The 22,567-nt window shown below is 37.2% G+C and overlaps 1 protein-coding gene across 1 annotated transcript; it reads left to right on the top strand.

Annotated features, from left to right (window-relative positions):
• The first annotated feature begins 376 nt into the window (after positions 1–376).
• On the top strand, positions 377–14,201 carry LOC107474845 (sterol 3-beta-glucosyltransferase UGT80A2). Its single transcript, XM_016094482.3, has 14 exons — positions 377–794; positions 5,710–5,891; positions 7,773–8,009; positions 8,525–8,636; positions 8,997–9,167; positions 10,192–10,255; positions 10,686–10,743; positions 10,839–11,016; positions 11,366–11,496; positions 12,080–12,182; positions 12,256–12,332; positions 12,638–12,685; positions 12,959–13,108; positions 13,938–14,201. Exons 1-14 carry the CDS (start codon positions 578–580, stop codon positions 14,103–14,105), a joined length of 1,896 nt encoding a protein of 631 aa, XP_015949968.1. The 5' UTR covers positions 377–577; the 3' UTR covers positions 14,106–14,201.
• The last annotated feature ends 8,366 nt before the right edge of the window (positions 14,202–22,567 follow it).

Here is a 22,567-nt window from a genome sequence, read left to right on the forward strand (position 1 = left end):
TCATACATTAGATTATTTGTTAAAATGAAAGATGTTAAAATTTTAAAAGTTTTTAAAAACTATTATGCTTTTATTAAATATTAAATAATAATAATAATAAATTTAGATGTTATTACTTTTGAAAAAAATCGTGTGGTCCTGATATTTCGTAATTAGTTCTACTGCCATTCCATTTTCCATGGCACGACGATAACACACCTACAACTCGTTCCGTGTCCACTTGTCCACGTGTCCCGTCCCGCGTCAAACCAAACCAAGCCCGGTTAAATCGAACGGTACAACTCATTTTGTTTTTCTTTTTTCGATGCATATGGGGTGATCTGATATTTATTGTAGCATTTTTCCGTTTCATACAATAAACCCCACTGTCGCTTTTTTAATATATTGCATCGCATTTCGACATCTTCTGTTTTCGCCCTCACTCCCTATCCCTCTCTCTTTCTCTCTCTATTCAATTCTCTTCAATTTCAATTGAATTTCAATTTCAGTTGAATTTCAACTTCTTTCTCTCTCTTGAAACTGTGCGGCTGATCTAGCTCACCGCCGGTGGAACATCTCGTCGGATTCGGCGGCGGCAATGGCGGAGAATCGCCGGCGGCGCTCGTCTTCTAGTTCGTCCAGTTCGAGCGATCTCTCCGTCAGAATGGACCACGAAATTGGCGCGGAAAACGGAAACGGCAACGGCAACGGCAGCGGAAGCGCCAGCAAGGAAGTTGAAGACCGTGGAAATGTTACTAATGGAGGTTCTTCCAATGGTAACGGTAACGCTAGCAGTAGCAGTTCTTCAGCTTCAGGTTTGTACTGTTCTCTCTCTATTGAGATCACTTGATTGATTGGTCGAATTTTCTTCTTCTGTTCTTGCTTTTCTTGCACGTTTAGTAATCCTTAATCGAAATTAAGAGAAGTTGAATACTGAACAAAAATTTTGAAATAACAAATCTGAAAAATGCGAAAGTTGAGTTGTGGAATTTAAATTTTACTAAAGTAGTAATCACAAGATTTATTGTTGCCTGTGCGCTTAAACTGTTTACTTTAATTTTGATTTTGTTGTCTGAAAATATGAGAACGAGACAATGAATCCATGGAAATTCGAGTTTCGCTAGTAGTGTAAATTTGAACACATAAAAGTTGCGTACATAGCGTGTAAGTTATGCAATTAGTAGATGCGATGATTTTGACATGATTTGGCCCATTTTTTAGAGGGTTTAGTTTAGTGTAATGGGATGGATAATCAAAATTATGCTATTCTCAATGGCGTGAATGTAAGTTTGTATTCATTGCACAAAATGATTCTTTTGTAGTGGCAAGTTATTGACTTACTCATCTTTTGACTATGACCTGAGCTAGAAAAAGCAAGAAGTGGATTAATGAGTGACTTAATGACATTTACAATGGGGGTGCGTGTAATCTTCACTGATGTTGTCCCCCTCCCCCCTCCCCCCTCCGGGGCTGCCCAAAAAAAAAAATAAATAAATAAATAAAAAAGAGAAAGCTTCACTTAGTACCAACTGCCAACCTAAGCCAAGCATTTTTGAGTTTCTTAAGCTATATTCATATTTGTGGTTATTTTCCGACAGGGTTTGTTGATCTTATGGTACCCTTCAACTTATAGTTTTCTAGACCTGGTCACTACTGTTAGTACATAAATCATCATGATGAAAATCCCTAGGATGGTTCTCTTGTAGCTTTTACCTTTGAGTGTGCAATGATTGATTTAATGATATGGAAGCTGCAACCCTTCATCAGGCCATATAATTCAACCTTCCTTCTGAGGTGCTTGCATCTCCAATGTTATTAACCTGCCCTTGGTGCCAAGAAAGAAAGTAAAAAATAATTGTTGTATAGGTTTCTATCCTACTCAACCCAGGACTAGTTTCTTTGGCTGAGGAGAGAAAATGAAAAGAAAGAAAATAGAGGGAGATGAATACGATTTTTTTTTTTAATTTGGTTGAGTAGAATAGTGAGTAAAGCAAAATGTAATTGTAAGGTATCTATATGTATGGAAGAAAAATAAAATACAAGGATAGAATTGTGATTATAAATATATGCATTTTCTCCCCACATCACTACAAAAATAAAGCCTTATCTCACAAGGTGGGGCCGGTTACATAGATCAAACAATGTCATTGCATCTTCTTATGTATTATGTCTACATTGAGATAGTTCACACAAAGATTTTGCTTGACCACTTCATCCATTGAAACATCCTTATTTCGGCCATGTTGGACTATGTTCATGTTCACCTTTTGCTGCCCAACACTATGCCACATACAACATGGCTGTTCTAATGGCAATGTGATAAAGTTTACCTTTAGTTTTAAAGGTACTTATTTATCGCTTATAAAATCCAAAACAAACCTCCATTTTCACCAACATGCTTGAATCTTATGGTTTACGCCATCTTCTATTTCTCCATTGTCCTTAATAATACAAATAAGATACTTAAATATCTTTAGTTGCGGTATAACATTTTCTCCAATTTTTTATCTTCTGTGTTAGTCTTTCTCCTTTCATTGCTAAACGTTCATTCCATCTACTCTGTCTTGATGCAACTTATTTACAGCCATGTACTTCCAAAGCTTATCTCCACAAATACAACTTCTCATTCAAATCTTCCTGTGATTTCCATAAGGACTATGTTATGGGGGAAAGGCATGCATCATACAACTTCCAGATCTTCTCAAAACCGTGTCTTGTGGTGTTCTTCCAAACTGACTTATGATGCACTAGCATTAACCACATGTGAGGCCTCCCCATCCACAACCAATTTTAAAGTGATGATTCGGTCACCCACCTTTTAACATCTACCATGTCCTCCTTCCATTGCTTATTAACAACAATGCCTACTCCATTTCTATTCTTCACCTTTTATGTATACCAAAACTTAAAACCTGAGGTGTCCAACTCCTTGGCCTTTGCTCCCACTCACTTTTTTTCTTGCAAGCACACAATATTAATCTTTCCTCTTATCATGGTATCCACCACCTCTACGGATTTTTCTATAAGTGTGCCTATATTCCATGAACTAAAGAGCGGCTTACCTTTATCTTTGTAAAATAGCTTATTTACCCTCGTCCGTTCATGAAGATGTAGGAACCCTTGCTCATTTGCACTACATGCTGGCACCAATGTGGCTGGCCCTTGTTTATTTGACATTTTACTCGAGCCATACAACGTCGCTTCCGAGTAACGACCTAACCTTAGTGCAATATTGTATTTGATCCATGTCATGAAAAGTCCACAAAGTTTTATGTTTTCTGACAAAAGGCCTAATACAATCCTCTTTCAAACAGGCTTGGGACCCTACTATGTAGCATAAGTAGAGGTATTTTCTCCCCACACGAAAGAAGAAAATATTTTGACAAGGTCCACCTAAAATTTTCCTTTCCCCTTTTCTCTTCTATCATTTCCGACCTTGAAAGATTTGAACCCTGATAATTCTAACTTTGGAATATATAAACCAACTCGATAGCCATAAAAGATGGAGTTAGTTTGACAGAACTAAAAATGGGTAGTTTGTTGGACCGTTATGGGTGATTTTATCGAATTAACCCAATCTTTTATATGTATTGAGTTAGTTTATATCCTTAGTGGTTAGAACTTGGATAGATATACAACTTTTAAACTTTAAACACTCAATCTATCACCATTTATTCAAATGTTGTCCCTATACACTTTACTTCTCTAGTTTCCATACTTAGATTTAATAGGCGTACAAACTGGACATCTTCCTAGGCGTGTAACTATCATTGCCCTATTCAAAAAGGGGTCGATGAGGCATTGACACACATATTTACAAACTATTGTTTGTTTGCACCCTAAGAATCCTCTATGTACGAACAAATATGAAAAGTATAGGAAGCCTGACAGAAAACACACCATAGTATTCTATTACTAATCATATTTGCATAATTACCTTAAATCATTAACATCTAAATCTGCTTTAATAGTTTCACTTATTATTTTCTAGATCTCTCCCTACCTCTGGCCATGGGACTACCTTCCATTTGATCTACTGTTCTTGTTGGGGTTTATGGCTCTTCCCCATATATGTGTATGAACCAACTGAGACAAGATTTTGCCATACTCTATAATAGGTGTTACTCCAATTCTATTGTGTCTAATGTGTCTAATAATTCACTGTAGCATCTTCACCTGTGAAACATTTAAGCCTGTTTGCTTATTGATTTGCATCTCCTTTCATCACTCCATCATTTTAGCTAATGGAATCAAGACTTAAATCTAGTGACCTGTAGTCTGATGTATTCTCTAATTTTCAACTCTAAATTTTACTTGTGTGAAAAGCATGTGCTTCCAAAGCTCGTCAGCCTACCATTAAATCTTACAAGGTGTTTTTCCTATTTCATAAAACAGATGTTGGCTAGGAAAAAAAAGAAAACAAATGCTAAAGAGAGATCTAATATGGTTCACCCTTTGTGTTGACTTCTAGACCATATCCCCCAAGAATCCGCTGTTAGCTTCCCTCTCCACATGCCCATTTATGTTTCCTCCGAAGAAAATCCTTTTTCCTAATGTTATGCCTTGCTAAACCTTCTAAATCCTTCAAAAATATTATTTTATGTTCTTCAATCCTACTTGGGGTGAATAGGCCCTAATAACCTGAAAAGTCTCCCCTTCTTCTACAGACTTTAGTGCTATGATCCTGTGTGCTAGTCTTTTAACTTCAACCACATCATTCTTTCAATGTTCTTCAACAGTTATACCTCCACCCAGTTTCTAGTCTTTGCTTTACGTGTGTACCAAAGCTTACACTTAGTTCCTTGTTGACACAAAAAATATTCCTCGTGTTAAGTCAACTACTTCCATTATTTAGGTGAATGTGCCCATATTTCAAGGCTCAATGCACAACCTATCCTTTTGAACCAACTTTTGTAATTGCATTCATTTACGAAATGTAGGAACCCTTGGTGCTTTTGCACTGCACTAATTTTCAGAAAAGCAAGCTTAATGGGATAGAATTAAGTGATTGGCCTTATTTGTGTAAAGTGCATCAGTTTCTAAAGGTGTTTCCCTCTTGGAAATGTTGAGAGATTGGAAAGTTAAGCTCCATAGGTAGCTATTCTTTTGCTTATTTTTGTTCTTGTATGGAGGATCTCTTATCCTCTATTTCGATGTATTATCCTTCTTGCCATCTCAATGCAATTCTTCTTTATCCAAAAATAAATTGCAGTGCACCTGGGCATCAATGTAAGCTATACAGTGCAATGCTTCCAACCTAGCATTAACACTATTCTCTCTTTCATCCATGTCATAAAGATTCTACAGTTGTTAACACAACCATGATCTTTTATTTCAGTCTGGGCATTGACTATATTTGCAATAAAGTTTGAGAAGGCAGAATTATCCTCTGTACAGAACATAGAAAAAGAAGCACTATCAATGAATAACTTCAATTACTTCAAATGACGATATTGTTTACTCCAAATATAGTCCAGATGCCTAATGCCTTCCAACAAACTTTCATATCTTAGAAATCTTTCATTGAAGGTGAGAGAATGTGCTCCAACATTTACGTGGTTTCCAAATAGTGGCATAACAAACAAATCCCAGACAATTAAAGATCTCTAAGCATTTTTATATACTAAATCTCTTTTCTCTAATAATTCTATTGTATGCCTTAATATGCTCAATTTTATTGCTCAATCATTTATGAGCTTTAAGATATCTTGTTTTCTACCCCTTATTCAGGCGTTGCTGGCAAGGGACTGTCTAAAGTGACTACACTGCCAATACACATATCACATGAAGATAAATCAGAGTCAAGTTCAAGTAAGTTCAAGTTGGAGAGGTCAAAAACAGAGAGGCAGAGACATCTAAGGCCAGAAGATGCAGCTCAAATTTTTGATAACAAAGTGCCTGTACAGGAGAAGGTATACTATTTTGATCTATGATTCTATCCCATTCTTTCCTTTTCCTTTTGCTAATTATTACAGGAGCAGCTTATTTATGGGGTGGCACTAGTCCCCTGAAGTCAATAAATATTTTAATATGAATGGGTAAACTAAAATGTTTTAAAATATCAGTTATGGCGGCGCCATGGCGGTATGGCGTGGCGGAACTTGGCCTCACTGCCATACAGAGGCTACCGCAACGTGGTTTTCACGGCGGGTGAAAAGGCGGCTGCAATTGCGGTGGCGCCATGGCGGAACGCCATTGAAATGGTAGAAATGGCAGAATTTCGGATTTTTTGAAAAAAATAGAGGGTTTGGGTAATTTAGGAATCCCTAAGTGATACCTGTAACCCTAATTAGCCTCTATTATTCAAAAACTTCTCTTCCTCTCTTATTCACGTCAAAAACGGCTCTCCGTCTCTATTCTCTCTTCTCTGTGCCTGCCGTTGGCGCCGTTCTTCGCCGCTTCCCGTCGCCGCCCATCGTCGCTGGTGGTCGCCACCCGTCGCCGCTGGTGGTTGCCGCCGCTCATCACCACAGTTTCCTCTCTTTCTGGTTCGTAGTTACATACATTCCCTTTTTCTTCTTCGTTGTTCGTTCAGCTCAACGTCTCCTTCTCTTCCCTCATAAACCTCTCTTCCTCCAATTTTTTCCCGTTCAGTTTAGTTCACTATGTCAACTTCCAGACCAGCCCCTGATTCTAATACCCCTACCCCTGTCCCTGCTTCTGCCTCTGCCTCTGCTGGTCATGCTGCTGGCACTGCTCCTGCTCATCCTAAAGCTGCTGTCCGTTCCAGTAGAATTGAAGCAATGGGGGGAAATGAGCCTATGGCAAATACTAGGAGAAGACGACAAAGTCAAAAAAGGAAACAACCTGCAGCTCCAAAGGGGGAACCAAGTTGATGAGAGCTAGAATTTAGATGGTTTATTTCATCATTCTTTAGTTTAAAGACATGATGAGCAATGGCTTTGGTCTTCTTTTAAGTTTTCAGTTTTTATGTTCTCTGTCTTATGTTTATTTGTTGAATTTTCTATTATATTTTCTGCATTAATTGGATGTCTTATGACTAGAAAAATGATTGTATAGATTAGATTTTGTAGTTTATTATATTTGCAATTTTTTGCATGTTTTTTTGTACATATATATGCAAATTTTAGGTAATCCGCCATTTCCGCCATTTTCCGCAATACCATCCGCAATTATTTTATGGTGGATTTTTGGCTCACCGCCATGAGCCGCCATCCGCAATCAAAAACTAATTCTAACACATCTTCATGAAATTTCGCCTAGTATTAGAAAAGTTCAGTAAGTTTTGGATTATGGACTACTTGTGATCCTTTGTATCCAGTATCATGAGATTAGTGATCTATAAGATTTTGGTATTTGAAAGTTCAATAATACCATTCATTCCTCATGGGGATACTGTAGATTCCTTCCCTTACTTTTGTTCCACGTTACTCTCTGCTATTAAGTATTAACTGGGCTCTTTGTTTTGCCTGGCTGTGCTCTTAGGTAATTATCAGGTGATCTTACTTATCGATCAAGGAATTAAAAAGTTTAAAAGATGGAAAAAGAAAAAGTTGTATCTTTGGAAAATCATGTGCTCCTGTTTTCTTTTTTTTCATCATCATCATTATTATTATTATTATTATTACATGTAACATTTGGAGGTAGGGTTCACCAACCTCATACATGTTACCGCAGTGAATAGGGTTAGAAAGTGCTCTTGACCCCATTTGTAGATGCCTTGTTTATTTATCATCCCCCTCCTCCTTTTCTCTCATTACTGTTGTCCTCTTTGTTTATTTATTTAAAATCTTATATGGCTGGAACTTCAGTTGATTTTTACAACTGTGCAGCTTAAATTGTTGAACAGAATAGCCACCGTAAAAGACGATGGAACTGTAGAATTTGATGTTCCAGTAGATGTTGAACCTGAAGCTCTTGATACACAATCCAGACATGTACAAGATGTTGTTGATGATTCCCTTGATGCAACAGATCTTCAGTATATCCCACCATTGAATATAGTGATGCTTATTGTTGGTACACGAGGAGACGTGCAGCCATTTGTTGCAATAGGAAAACGCTTGCAGGTTTTGAGATATTTTCTTATATCTCCCTTTTTCTCTTTCAATGCTTTAAATTGTATATGATGCTTTTTCATATCATATGTTCATAATAAAACTGTTCTATCCAAAACATACACATGTAATTGGTAGAGCACAAAGAGATGTGTAGTCATTTATCAAAATATGTAATGCTTTATGCTTCTGCCTTTAGAGACATTTTCTGTTTTCCCCGATTTTCCATTGGTTATGTGTGTGTGTCCTTGTTCCCTGATAAGAAAATTCTCAAAAGAACATCAAACAAATTAATAGAAAGGGGGTATTACAAACTCTCCAATTCCCATTACTTTCTTTCAGGCATGTTCTTACAAGTGGAAATGTTCTAACTTATACCCAAAAAAAATCATTAAATAATACATGATTCTGATTGTTTTCATATGAGTAAGAACATTTTATCTGGAATTCTTATAATGTTGTACTTTGTGTTTAAAGTATTATTGAAGCAAAGTTTGAGAAAATTCTTTTTACACATTTATGTGCAGGACTATGGCCATCGTGTTAGATTAGCAACCCATTCAAATTTCAAGGAGTTTGTTTTGACGGCTGGCTTGGAGTTTTATCCATTAGGGGGTGATCCAAAAGTCCTTGCTGGTTGTAAGTGCTATCGACCCGTGTATAAATTTCTTCTATTATCTGACTGGCTTTATATGCAATTTTGCTAAATTTTTTGTATCTTTCATTCTGTTTCTCTTAGCCAAGTTACCAAAAAAGAATTACCTGTAAACTCCATGTTGCTCCCCGTCATTGCCTTGATGGCTAGTTATTATCCAGTTTAATTCCAATCTAAAAATGAGCTGTTCCTGTAACATCATCCTTAAAATATGACATTACTGGATTTATTAATGTTATAACTAAAGTACCAACTTTGGATCATGAGATTTTGTAATTGTTGTCTTTCTAGTTGTGATTCTCTTATCATTTTACGTTAATAATTTTATATAATTTCTGGGGCAGATATGGTTAAAAACAAGGGCTTTCTCCCATCAGGACCTTCTGAGATTCCTGTGCAGCGAAATCAGATGAAAGAAATTATTAACTCTCTACTTCCAGCTTGTAAAGATCCTGATATTGACTCTGGTGTCCCCTTTAAAGCAGATGCAATCATTGCCAATCCCCCAGCATATGGTATAACTTCCTTTGTCATTCAAGTGTAGAGGATGTGCCTGGTTGAAAATTTGTGCATGAAAATTTAGTTTGAGTCAATGTTTTTACTTTATCAATTATGATTGTCTTTATCATTTCATAAAAATGCTAACTTTCCATATCTAAAGTTATGTGCTACGACTGAGTCATTTTCAAAACAGTGGTTCCTTCATTTTCAGCCCTAATTTACTCATATTCCATCTGTTTATGAAATCGGATTACTATTTTGCTTATACATGCACATTATTATAAAATAAGAGCATGGTTAGCTTGATTTAATATGATATTTTAATCCTTAAAATAAATAGTAAACTAACAATTATGTCATGCTTGCATACCTGATCTTTTGATAATAAAAGACTAAGTAGATCATTTTGCCCATTTTATCATGACAATAACGCATTGTGTAGTGGATTGAAGCTTCTTGCTTTCTCAACAATTTGCTGATCCTTGCATATCTTGTCCAAAGAGTAGTTGTTAAAATAATGTATGACCGTAATGCATTATTATGTATTTAATTCTCTTGCGTATGATGGATAATGTTCATGATAAAGCATGGGTGGGTGGGTTACAATAAAAGACATTATTGTTAGTGTTATGAAACCATTATGCCTTCAGTTGATAGTATAATATCAGAGCCTTTGTTGGTAACCTATTTTGAATTTGATGCTAGCTGCTCCATTTGGCTCAAAGTAAAGCCACCTTTTTGCCATGCTTCAAGCCCAAGGAGCCTTGCTAAGAGGGTATATTAGAGATTTTTAAAAATTTTTTTGGCCTCCTCCTAAGTTCTAATAGATGATGGCAGGAATGTGTTAAATCTCATATATTTTTTCTTCCACCTATCTAAAATTTGGATTACTGATTTCTATACCACCACAGTTCTTTTACTTTTCTCGGTATTTTAATCCGATTTCTTTCTTCCTTTATTATGAGATGAGTATGTCCTGCTGTTTGATGTTTTTCTTTTGTTAAATTTTGTTAATGCCATTGTAATATGCATCTTTAGGGCACACACATGTGGCAGAGGCACTGAAAATTCCAGTTCACATTTTTTTCACAATGCCATGGACGTAAGTTTTCATCTCTGTAATGTAATCATACTGTTTATTATTCTTTACCCCTATATAAAACTTTTGAGCAATTAACCACCTTGGTCACATTTGTAATGGACTAATATAACCTTATGCAGTTTTTCCCCATAATAACTGAATTCACTATTGGTAAACAACTAACACTAGGCACAAAGTGCCTGATGCCATTAGTTGTTATTATTATGAAACCAAAATTTTTCACCTTTTATAATTGAAATACTAATGTCAATTTTTCTGAGGACCAAGGTGATGTCACAGTATCTTTTGGTGATTAAAATTTGTATTTACTCTTATCCCTTTCTCATCCTCAGGTATTATGATTCCATTTGGTTATTTTACAGTTGGTTCTGTTAATCTTAGTTTTTCCTGGAATTGAAATCTGCATTTTATGTACTGTCTTTTTCTCCAGGCCAACTAGTGAATTTCCTCATCCTTTGTCCCGTGTAAAGCAACAAGCTGGTTACAGAGTTGAGTTTATTAATAAGCTGGTTCTTGTTATCACTGTGAATTTTATTTATTGCCTTGATGTCTAACTAAATATTGATTGTTTATAACTCTTCAGCTTTCATATCAAATAGTGGACTCATTGATTTGGCTGGGCATACGAGATATGATTAATGATCTTAGGAAGAAGAAGTTGAAGCTGCGACCAGTCACATATTTAAGTGGGTCGCAAGGCTCTGATAGTGATGTTCCTCATGCATACATATGGAGTCCTCACCTTGTTCCTAAACCCAAAGGTTGTTGGTTTAGATCCCAATCTTTATATTTTGTATTTGTAGTCATTGTGACATGCAGTTCACTTGTTATCAATACTCATCATTATGCATTTGTCCCGGACACCAACGAAATCAACATTAAATTGTTTTGTACTTAAATTGTTTTGTACAATGAGGATAAGTATCTGAACCAATTCTGGAGAAAGCTTCCGCATTTCCTTTTATAGAATAAGGCTTCTAAACTCTCTCTTAGCTGGTAGTAATTTTATTAATTGGTAATTGAAAGTGATCTTTGTAAAATAACCACCTACGAGATTTTCTGTTACTTGATTCTTGGTTTCAACATTCAATCTTGTGTTTTGTTTTGCAGATTGGGGACCAAAAATTGATGTAGTAGGGTTTTGTTTCCTTGATCTTGCATCAAACTTTGAACCTCCCGAGGCCCTTGTAAAATGGCTTGAAGATGGTGACCAGCCTATCTACATTGGCTTTGGTAGCCTGGTGAGTGTGTTTATTTTCATTGACCTTATGCTTTGAAATTTGACACGTTGAAGAACTTGATAACAAAGATTGAATCGTAGGTTGTTTGCTGACTGGCTCATATAGTCTCTAATACCATATTGTGACTCTCTTTGGTATGTTTAAACTCTAAGACAGGCATATGAATGTCTTTAATATCTTATATGAACTATCCATCAATTAATATTTTTTTATTGCTAGATTTTGAGTTATTTCTTGCAAGATGCTGAATATTTTCACTTTTTTTGTTTGCCATGTTCTATTGACATGAAGCTTCGTAAAACTTTAACTCAAAATTCTGTGGCTTGTTTACTATGTTCTTGGGGAACTATGTCATTAAGTGAATTGTTTGAACTTTTTCATTTACTGACTTTCAAATTTCTTGTATTTGATTCCTGGAAAGTATGTTGATTATGCAGCTTTTGCTAACATGTCATGTGTTGCATATACTGGATGGTAATAGACGATTCACGTCATAATTAATAATGGAAACAAGCAATCAGATTTTTGTTATCTGGGTAGTCATAAATTGAAGCTTGTTCTTTTTCACGTTTTCATATTCCAGCCTGTTCAAGAACCAAAAAGGATGACAGAAATAATTGTTGAAGCACTTGAGAAGACTGGACAAAGGGGTATCATCAATAAAGGATGGGGAGGTCTTGGAGATTGTAAGAATATTGCATATTTTTGGTTTTCTATTGTAATAACTTTTTTTTTTAAATTAAATATGTACCTTCCCAGTGGCAGAAGCAAAGGAATCCATATACTTATTGGATAATATCCCTCACGACTGGCTGTTCTTACGCTGCAAGGCTGTGGTGAGATAATCTAGTTCGATACTCTTAGCTCAGCAATTTTTTAAAATAACAATGACTTTGAAAAATAATATAATGGTCAATTTGTTTTGGAAATTCTCCAATACGTTGAAGTGTTGGCCTTGTAAGCACGTTGGGCATGTGACTCAGATAGCCATGTCCCTAGTGAATTATATTTTTGTCTAGTATCATAATGCAGTGTTGTAGGTTTATATACCTTTGGTTTCTATTCATATTCAAGTACAGAATCATTACCTACTTTTATTCTTCATGTTTGAATTACAAAATTCTAATATTATTGTTTTCAGGTGCATCATGGAGGTGCAGGAACAACAGCTGCTGGGCTGAAAGCTGCTGTAAGGAATCTACAGCTTTTTAAATTTTCATTATAAATAATATTTGAATCATAATAATTACATGGTACAAGTTTCAAAATCTATTTAGAGGGATATCTCTTTGATATGTAGAGAGATTGCAGAGCTTTGCAATTCTTACACTGAGGATATCTAAATCTTTATCCTTCCAGCCTCCATGTGATATCAATAACTTTTTATAAATAATATTTCTTCCTTTATAAAACAACTTTTTGAATACGTACTATTTGGTGTTTAATAATTGGTATGTTTCAGTGTCCAACAACCATTGTTCCATTTTTCGGGGATCAACCATTTTGGGGCGACAGAGTACATGCTAGAGGAGTTGGTCCTCCACCTATCCCAGTTGATGAGTTTACACTTCCCAAGTTGGTTGATGCAATAAAGTTTATGCTAGATCCCAAGGTAACACTACGTTGCCCAACATATATTTTGCTGTCATGCAAAAGCTAGGTTCTCAGTCCCTGCTTCTTTGGAAGTTAGCAATCTGGTTAGATTTCAGTATGCATGGGCAATGTTGTTTGCAACACTGCAAATTATTGTTGCATCTTGTTGAATGTGTTGATTATGCACTCAAAGCTAAGATTATGAGATTATACACAACAGTTATCTTATGCAAACTTGACTCATTTTTACACCTTAGCAACATGTTTGAAAGTGATTAACTGACTGTTGAACAATGTGTTTTTGGTCTTAAATTTATAATTAACAATATACTTTACTGGTTGAGATTGAACCTACATCCCCGAGTTTGGTGGCAACTTCAAATGCTATTGACCTAAAGATCAATTGGTAACACTAGGATTAGAGAGGTTTCTCAATTGTATTTAAAGGTGGCTGTGGTTCCTCACTCATCCAACTCCATCAAACCCATTTTCCATGTTAGAGCCATTATGATCAGAACCTCGGGTATCAAATTATGGAAAACCAAATGAGAGTGTATTGGACCAGTAGGCACATCCAGCTGTCTGCTCCCTAAAGTTTCCCTATCAGTGCTATACGAAGAGAATTGTTTTAAACTTCTGGAAAATTTTTAAGGTGTTCTGTCTGAGGTTGAGGCTATTCTTTCTTTCATATGCTTTTTCCTTGTTTTCTTCCTCATTCTCAGATCTAACTGTTGATAACTGTATAAGTTGTGCATCTCAATCTAGTAGTGGTTGTATTCGTCTATAGTTTTGTTTGACGCATTCTAGAAGATCATAAACAATAATATAATCTCCTAATGTAATGCCAGGTGAAGGATCGTGCAGTTGAACTCGCTAAGGCCATGGAAAATGAGGATGGCGTGACAGGAGCTGTCAAAGCATTTTTTAAACAGCTTCCTAAGAAAAAATCAGAGCCTGATTCAGAGCCTCTGCCATCAAGTTTTTTCTCCATAAGTCGATGTTTTGGTTGTTCCTGATTCAATGCAAGTACGTCAAACCCTAACCACCGGTTCATGTATATTGTAAATTACATTTATGTACCTGCATCTATGATATGTAAACCCTTACCTGCATTTTCGCCTGCATGCTTCTCTTCAGTGTTCATAGTTCATACTAATTCAAGTATTCAACATCGGCTTCAATATGTTCAATTAATGAGTGTCTATTTCACAAAAGTGTAAATTTTCCGTGCGTTTTAATTGATATAAATCCGGGAAAATTTATTTGTATGATCACAAATCTAATAAGTCATTTTCAGATGATTCACGGAAATGTTTGTGGAATTTATAAGCAAGTCAATTTATGTTAAAGAAAACAGGTGGAATATACTTTGTAATGTCTAAACTATTTCAGGAGATATACTAATATAAGGAAAAGTGGAAGACGCTTTGTTATTCTTTTATTTACCGAGTGTACATACGTAGGGACCTGTATAGATATATAAGCAACTTAACAAGTAATTTCGTTAGATATACTTGTGACTTATGAGTGTTAATAGGTATTAATATCTAAACTAGCTATTTGGTCTCTTCAAAGTTATACATAGCTAGGGTGGCAAACCGGCTGAGATTTGTAGGGTCGGTTTGCATAACTTAGCCAAAAAATATGGGCAGGGTTAGAAATTTGAGACCACTATAATAAAATAGTTTGCGTAACCCATGCCATTTAATCCATGAATTTTGGCGGTGTGAAGCAAGCTTGCCTGGTGGGCTTTAGTTTAAGATACTAATTGAATTTGAAATATTACTTTTGTACTTATATTTAGAATATTTGTTCATTTTGTTGTAAGTTATAATTTAGATTATATTTGATTGATTAGAGATTTAGACCATGTTTAATTATATATTTCAGACACTGTTTGTTTTATTTTTGACAATGTTAGTTTTATTATTTTATTTTTAAGAACTTGGTTAATGATATTTAAAATTATAATTTTTTATGTCTTTAGAAATGATAAGTTTATTGAAATCTTTGTGAAATTATATATTTTTTAAATATTTAATAGTTTAATAATTAAAAAAAAGAGAATTAGTGGGCTTAGCACGATTCAAGTAAGTAGTTTTCTTCAAGCATGTGTTTGTCTCTTCCGTTTTGTGTGGCCCTACAAAGTAATTTTGATTTTGACAAGTCACTATTATTGTTTGCAACCCATTGTGGTCTTAGTTATTGAAACTATAAAACACGAATAAATCTTGTGTATTTTAATAAAAACTAAACTAATATGCAGTTCTTTAGGTGGACAACCAACTTTTTTTTAATAGGAAACTAAACAATGTAGTCATAATTAACTGTTTGTTAAAATTTACGTCAGGATTTGTTATTAAAGTTGAAATAAATAAAATTGTGATATTCCAAATTCCTCACAAAAAGATTCGAATAAATTGTTTTCAAATTCGGTTCCATGATCACTTCTTATAGAGATTTTTAAATCCTTTTTATTTTGAATTTTTTTGCAAAAGATTTCAAAGGTCAAAAAGGCTTCATTTTTGTGTGCAAGAAATAAAACCCAACCAAACCTAGAATAGTCATTCACAATCACTAAACCATAATGTTTACCACCTAGGCTTTGAGTTCTTGTTTGACCAAATAAATCAATGTGTAGCATTTCAAGTGGCCTTTTAGTAGATATGTCTTCCGTTGGTTTAAATGAACTTTTAGTTTGTTTTCCCATTTAGCAAGCATCACAAGTGATGTCTTTGTCAAACCTTATCAAAAGAAGACGTCTTACTAACCCTTTCTTTACAAGTTTGTTTATTTGAAACATACTTGCATGGCCCAATCTCTTGTGCTATAGCCACTTTTCAGATTCTTTAGAATGAAAAACAAGCTACATTTTGATTCTTTAGTTCATCAAGGGTAAGTCCATACACATTATTTAAAATCTTGGCAACAAACAGAACTTCATTATTCTTTTCATTTAAAACACAGCATTCAAGTTTTTTTGAAAGTCACTAAATATCCTAGATCACATAGCTGACTGAAAAACCCATATTTTATGACATATTTTGTGCAGAATTTAAGTGATTTATTCAATCCTTCACCCACTTATGCATGTGAAATTGCATGGTTTTACTTTCCCTTCTTATTATGTGATGTATGTGAAAAACATGTTTCCTAGGCTTTAAAAATATTAATTTTAATTACCTTGTATTGCCATTCGATGCCGTGATTTGTGTGTTAAGTATTTTCATATCTTCTAAGGCAGGAATGATTTAAAGGATGGAAAGGAGACATACAAAAATGGAAGGAAGCATAAAATGGAGTTTTTGAAGAAACTGGCAGTGACGCGTCCGCATGGACGACGTGGACGCGTGGTTCGCACAAAAGGGATCGACGCGAGCGCATGAATGAAGCGAACGCGTGACTCGCGAAATACAACTGACACGGGCGCATGACTGACGCAACCGCGTGGAAGGGCAACACTCCAGATGATGCGACCGCGTGACGTGCGCAATCTGCAAAATTTGTAGAAGTTGTCCTCAGCGATTTCTGGGCCTTTTTGGCCCAGATCCAAACCCAGAGGACACAGATTGAAGGATTATAAATGGAAGGATCCACCCATTCAAAAAAGGAGAGAAAAAAAAAATAAACACTTTTTAGGATTTAGATATAGTTTTTAGTGAGAGAGGTTCCCTCCTCTCTCTTAGGATTAGGATTAGGATTTTTAGAACTTAGGAATATTTTTATCTCATCTTTATACCAGGTTCAATATCTTTTTATTTCAACTTCTCTTAATTGTTGATTATTGATGTTGCTTATTTAGCTTATGACTCTTCATATTTGGATTGATTTTATTTTATTAATGCAATTGAGGTATTTCAGACTTATATGTTATTGATACTTGGGCTCTATCCAAATTATTTTCATTCAAGTAGATTTTATTCCCTTTTGGCTTTGGTTGATTAATTGGTAACTCTTGAGTTGTCGAACTCAACAGTGGTTGAAATTGGCAGATTCTAATTGATCTAGATCGCTCTAAAACTAGTCTTCCCACAGGGATTGACTAGGACTTGAGGATCAAACTAATTAGTCCACTTGACTTTCCTTTGCTTTAGTAAAGGTTAACTAAGTGGGAGAAAAATCCAATTCTCATCACAATTGATAAGGACAACTGGATAGGACATCCAGTTTTCATACATTGCCAAGAGTTTCTATTAGATATTAATTTATTAATTCTTGCAATCTATTTCTCTTGCTTAAAACCTTTTTAAAACCCCAAAATATACCTTTGCATAACCAATAATAAGAACACTTCCCTGCAATTCCTTGAGAAGACGACCCGAGGTTTAAATACTTCGGTTATCAATTTTATCAGGGGTTTGTTACTTTTGACAACCAAATGTTTGTACGAAGGGATTTTCTATTGGTTTAGAATCTATGCTTACAACGCTATTATATTTTTATAAAATTCTTTACTAGCAAAAATCCTAACGTCAAAATGGCGCCGTTGCCGGGAAATTGCAAACGTATGCCTTATTTTTTGTTATTGTAAATATTTTTCAAAAAAAATAAATAAAAAATATTTTTTTTACTTGTTTATTTGTTTTCTCTCTTCCCTTTTATTTCTGATAACTACTATGAATTCTCACCCCTCCACTTTGAGTTTGGTTCTACTTTTGTTGCAAGGAATGGAAGCTATAACAGGACTATGCATCAAGGTTTAAGCAATCAAAGATGGATGGAGCCAAGAGGATCTGATCAACCCTTTAGGCAATAACACCCTCCCAGATATCATGGACAGAAACCATTCTACAATGCATACCAAGCTGATAGATATGGTGGACCGCCTTGTAACTACCATCAAGCCCCACCCTATGCTCAGAGACCATCCTTTCAACACAACCTCAACCCGCCATACTCACAAGCTTCTTTTCACCATTTGCCACCATATGATCCTTATTCGCCCTAACGCCAATCCAATTACTCCCAAAAACCACCACTCTCCTACACACCATGTCCATATCCATCAAGACAAGAATCACAGGTTCGCTTCGAAGAATCAGTAAACCAGTTCAATGCAACCCTTTATCAATTGGAGCAAGCAATAAATCAATTATCTTCCAGACATTCGGACACTCAACAGACTCCCATGGCTTCACGTGGAGAATCTAATGAAGAATGTAATGTATTGTGAAGAAGATACAAGAAGCTCCAGTGGACAGCATTGAGCATAACTGCGTACTGGAACAAGTAGAGGATGTTTTCACTGTAGAAGAAGAAGAGTTGGTTGAAGACTTAGGAGATGCTGAACCTCCACAGGAAGACAGAGTTGTGGAGAATTCCGTCAAGGACGTTACAATTAATGCTAAGGAGGATAATACACAATCCCCAAGGCAGGTATCTTATGAGGAACTGGACGGAATGACCCAAGACTCAAGTTTTCTTGATGATGATAGTCACCACTCAAGTTCTCCTAGTAATGCTCTTGCATCCGCAAGTGAATTCTTTGAGACAGAAGAATCTTCCCCAAGTGAATACGAAGATGATGCAGAGGTCGACTTCTCTCAACCTCCCAATTATGACTCGAGTGATGAAGAAGATATCGGTGACCTTGATCAAGACATGGTTGAAGTGGAAGAAATTTTCCAAGAAGTGGAGGAATTCACAGAAGACCACAAGGGAGTAGAGCTTGCAGAACCACCGAAAACACCTATCCCACAGCCATTACCACCCAATACGAACTTCAAGTGGGTAAAATCCTTGACTTTCATCTTTACTTTTCCACTTGAATATGGTTTGCTTGAGACAGATGGCCAGCTTCGAGCTCTTTGTGGCTTTAAAAGCAAAAGGAAAATGACTCGCACTCAGAGCTGGTATGCAAGATTCACTAAGGCTTCACACTCCAATTTGAGGTGCAAGAATTGGTGTCAAGCTCAATTGAAAGGATCTTGGAAGCTGTTTGGTCACTGCAGTGAGAATTCAGACTATTCACCACCCGGCTGAAAAAATGTAGATCAAGACAAAGATGGGTATAGAAGAAAAGTTTGGGATCCTAGAGTCTGTTCTGACATTCAACACCCCGGGAGCCTTGAAGCCTGTTTGAACTCACCTAAGGGATTTACATGCCTTGTTTGGGACCCCGAAGGCTGTTGGAATTCCAAACACTAGTGGAGATTTCTGGACGAATTCAAGCACAAGCCACCATAGCAGGAAGCTCATTAAATGTCCAACTTAAGGACTTTAACTAAAAGTGCTAGGTGAGAGACAACCCACCATGGTATAATTGTTCCCCTCTATTTTGCTCTGTTTTTGAATTTTGTTTGAACCTGAAGTTTTTGCATGACATTCACTGCATTTTGCATTCTACATACTGCATAAAAAAAAAGAGAGGAGAGAGCACGTGATGCGACAGCGTCGCTGACGCGTCCGCGTCACAAGTGCAGTAAAAGAAAAAGAAAGTGAACAGAGAGTTATGCTGAAGCAAGGCTGGAAGTATGCCTTTGGCTCAAAATTGTTCCATGCGACCGCGTTCTCCACGCGATCGCGTCATTTGCGGAAAATACCTCCCACGCGTCCGCGTCGCTCACGCGAACGCGTGATCTGGATATCGACGTAAAGATCCAACGCCCAGAAAGTTGGGCTGGAATCATGCGGCTAGTGTGCGTTTAGCACAAAGCACCCACGCGTGCGCGTCCCTGACGCGAACGCGTCACTTACACAACACCCATCCCACGCGAAAGCGTGAGCGACGCGATCGCGTCGTGTGGATATTTTGACCCCCTATATCAAATAGAGAGTTGCGCTAAAATGACGCTGGAATCGTGCGTCTAGCACAAATTCCAGCGACATGGTCACGTGCTTCACGCGTCCGCGTCACCTATCTTACACCCAACCCACGCGATTGCGTCAACCACGCATCCGCATCAACCCCATTCCACACCAGCCACGCGACCGCATGCTCCACGCGATCGCGTGGATTGCAAATTATTAACCTCCTGTGATGCGAACCCTACCCATCGCGCGCCCCCAACCCCTTTCTTCTTCCTCTTCCATGCAACCACCCCCCTAACCCCCCTCCGCGACCACCACGCCCACCGCGCCGCCCTCAACCACCGCGTCCGCCACCACCACCATCCCCCAGCCATCTCTCTGCCCCACTTTCTTTCCCACGCCTACCAGGTTCCACCGAACAACATTCTTCTTTCAATTCCTAGTTAATTGCATATTTTTCTGTTTATGTTCATCATTAGGCTAGTTAGATATGCATGTTGTAGTGGATTCTAGGTGGTTAGGTAGCTAGGATCTGGATAGTGGATTTATGCCTGATAATTGCACCGTTCCTGTTATCTGTTTATCTATTCTGCAATTTATTCTGGCTATGATGTTGATCCTGTTCATATGTTGCTCTTACATGTTGCATGCTGTTGTTCCACTACTCTTTCTTATTTTTACTATTTGTGCAGCCTTATTTCAATTCATATGAACTTATTCTTGTAATTTGTTTTTCGGGAAAATCTAATTTTAGCCGGAATGCTATCCAATTTTCTGCAAATTACTTTTCCTTCTACATTCAAGTATTGGTTTTGGCGTTTCTCATTTTTTATATGCTCCACGCATACCAAACCTATTCTTGAATGCACGGGCCATCATTCTTATTACTTTTGATCTCCTGGTTAATAAATTGATTTATTGATGGTTTGATTTTCCTTTTTACTACTTCTATATCTATCTAAATCATCATCACTACCCTATTTTTCCTGCTTGAATATGAGTTGACTGTTGCTTGAAATTGTGAAATTCTTGTTACTTGGAAACCAATCATCATGCCACTTACTTTGACTTCCTTTTTACTAACTCACTGATTTTCGCTTTCTAACCTCTTTTTCAATTTTAACCACTTTTAACTTTCTAACTTCACACTTATCCTTTTCACTACTTCTTTAAATTAATTTCACTCATGGCATGATAATTGTTTTTTCCTAAATTAACAAGCTTTCCATTTTTAACATATTTTGGAATGTGATTTCTCATCTCAGCTTTTCAACTCCAACACAATCCAAAATATACATTTTCTTAACTCATTTCATTCTTTTACTGATCCTTTTCCAGTTACTGCTTATCTTGTTATTTGCCTACTTGTTTTCCTACTTCTATTTCTCAATTATATCTTGGAAATTTTGTCTTTTCAGGATGTGTGAATCTCAAGACAGGGAAAAGGGCAAAGTCACCACTGGCAAACGGAAAAGAGGAGAATCCTCTGGTTCTATCCTTGGCATCTTACATGATGATTCCTGGCGGGAGAAGAACTTTACCCCTCAGGAAAAGGCTTATCAGTTGGTACCTTCAGCTGACCTGGTAAAATTTGCAAAAAAATACTGTGAGCTGAAATACCCAACCTTTGCCACCGCCAGGAACCTACACATGGAAAGGAGCCTCAAAATTTTAGAAGAACTCCAGCAGTACACGTCAGAACAGATCAAACAGAGAGGCTGGTTCTTCTTGGAAAGGAACCTAACTGAGGTCAACTCATCCTGGGTTAGAGAATTCTACTATAACTACTTTCTCTCTTCCTTGGATGCAGTACAGCTTAGAGTTAAACAGATTCTGGTTACTGAGAAAGCAATTGAAGAAATCCTCCATCTTCCACCTAAATCAGATCAACCAGATGGTTATTAGAAAGCTGAGGAAGATATGAGATTTATAAGGTTTGATTCGGATGCAGTAAAGAGGGATATCACTCTTGATCCTACTGTTCCTTGGGTCATGGGAACTAGCACATTGGTACCCAAAGGAATCAGGCTTATATATCTGAATGACGAGGCTCGGCTGTGGCAACAGATTCTGAGCAACTATGTGATGCCGAGCACTCATGAGACGGAGGTGCCAGCTGCCATGATTACCCTCATCTGGTGTGTGATGACGGGTAAGGACCTTTATCTACCTCGCTTCATCCGGCATTACATGGCCAGGGTCAATATTAGAGGCACCCTCTCTTTTCCTTACCTGATTACTCAGTTGGGTCGCCGAACTGAGGTCCCTTGGGAAGCTGTCGATGAAAGGCCCCCCGCAGCCGAGTGCCGAAAGATCATCCCGCATAGTCGGAAGTTCCTGGCTTTCGGCTACCGCCCTCTATTTCTCACTAACACTACTGAGGCAGCCACATCTTCAGCTACCCCTTCTGCCTCCACTAGCTCAGCTCCACCCACTACGCCCCCACCTGCTCCTGAGCCCGTCTACCGTTTGGTGCACCGCCTAGATCAGATGGAGCGCCATCACCAGCAGCAGTTTGAGCGATCTGACCATCGCACCAGGCGACGTTTTGAGAGGTCTGAGCGTCGCCACAAGTGACGCTATGAGCACCTCAAGCTGATGATCCGCTCTGGTGGTGACATTCCCTCCGAGCCCGACACTCCCTCTGACACATCTGATGAGAAGGTGAGCGATCACGAGGAGGAAGCACCTACCCAGGCTGAGCAGAGAGGTCCCGGCCACACTGCAA

Source organism: Arachis duranensis, chromosome 2 (assembly GCF_000817695.3).
Source record: "Arachis duranensis cultivar V14167 chromosome 2, aradu.V14167.gnm2.J7QH, whole genome shotgun sequence".
Classification (NCBI taxonomy): domain Eukaryota; kingdom Viridiplantae; phylum Streptophyta; class Magnoliopsida; order Fabales; family Fabaceae; genus Arachis; species Arachis duranensis.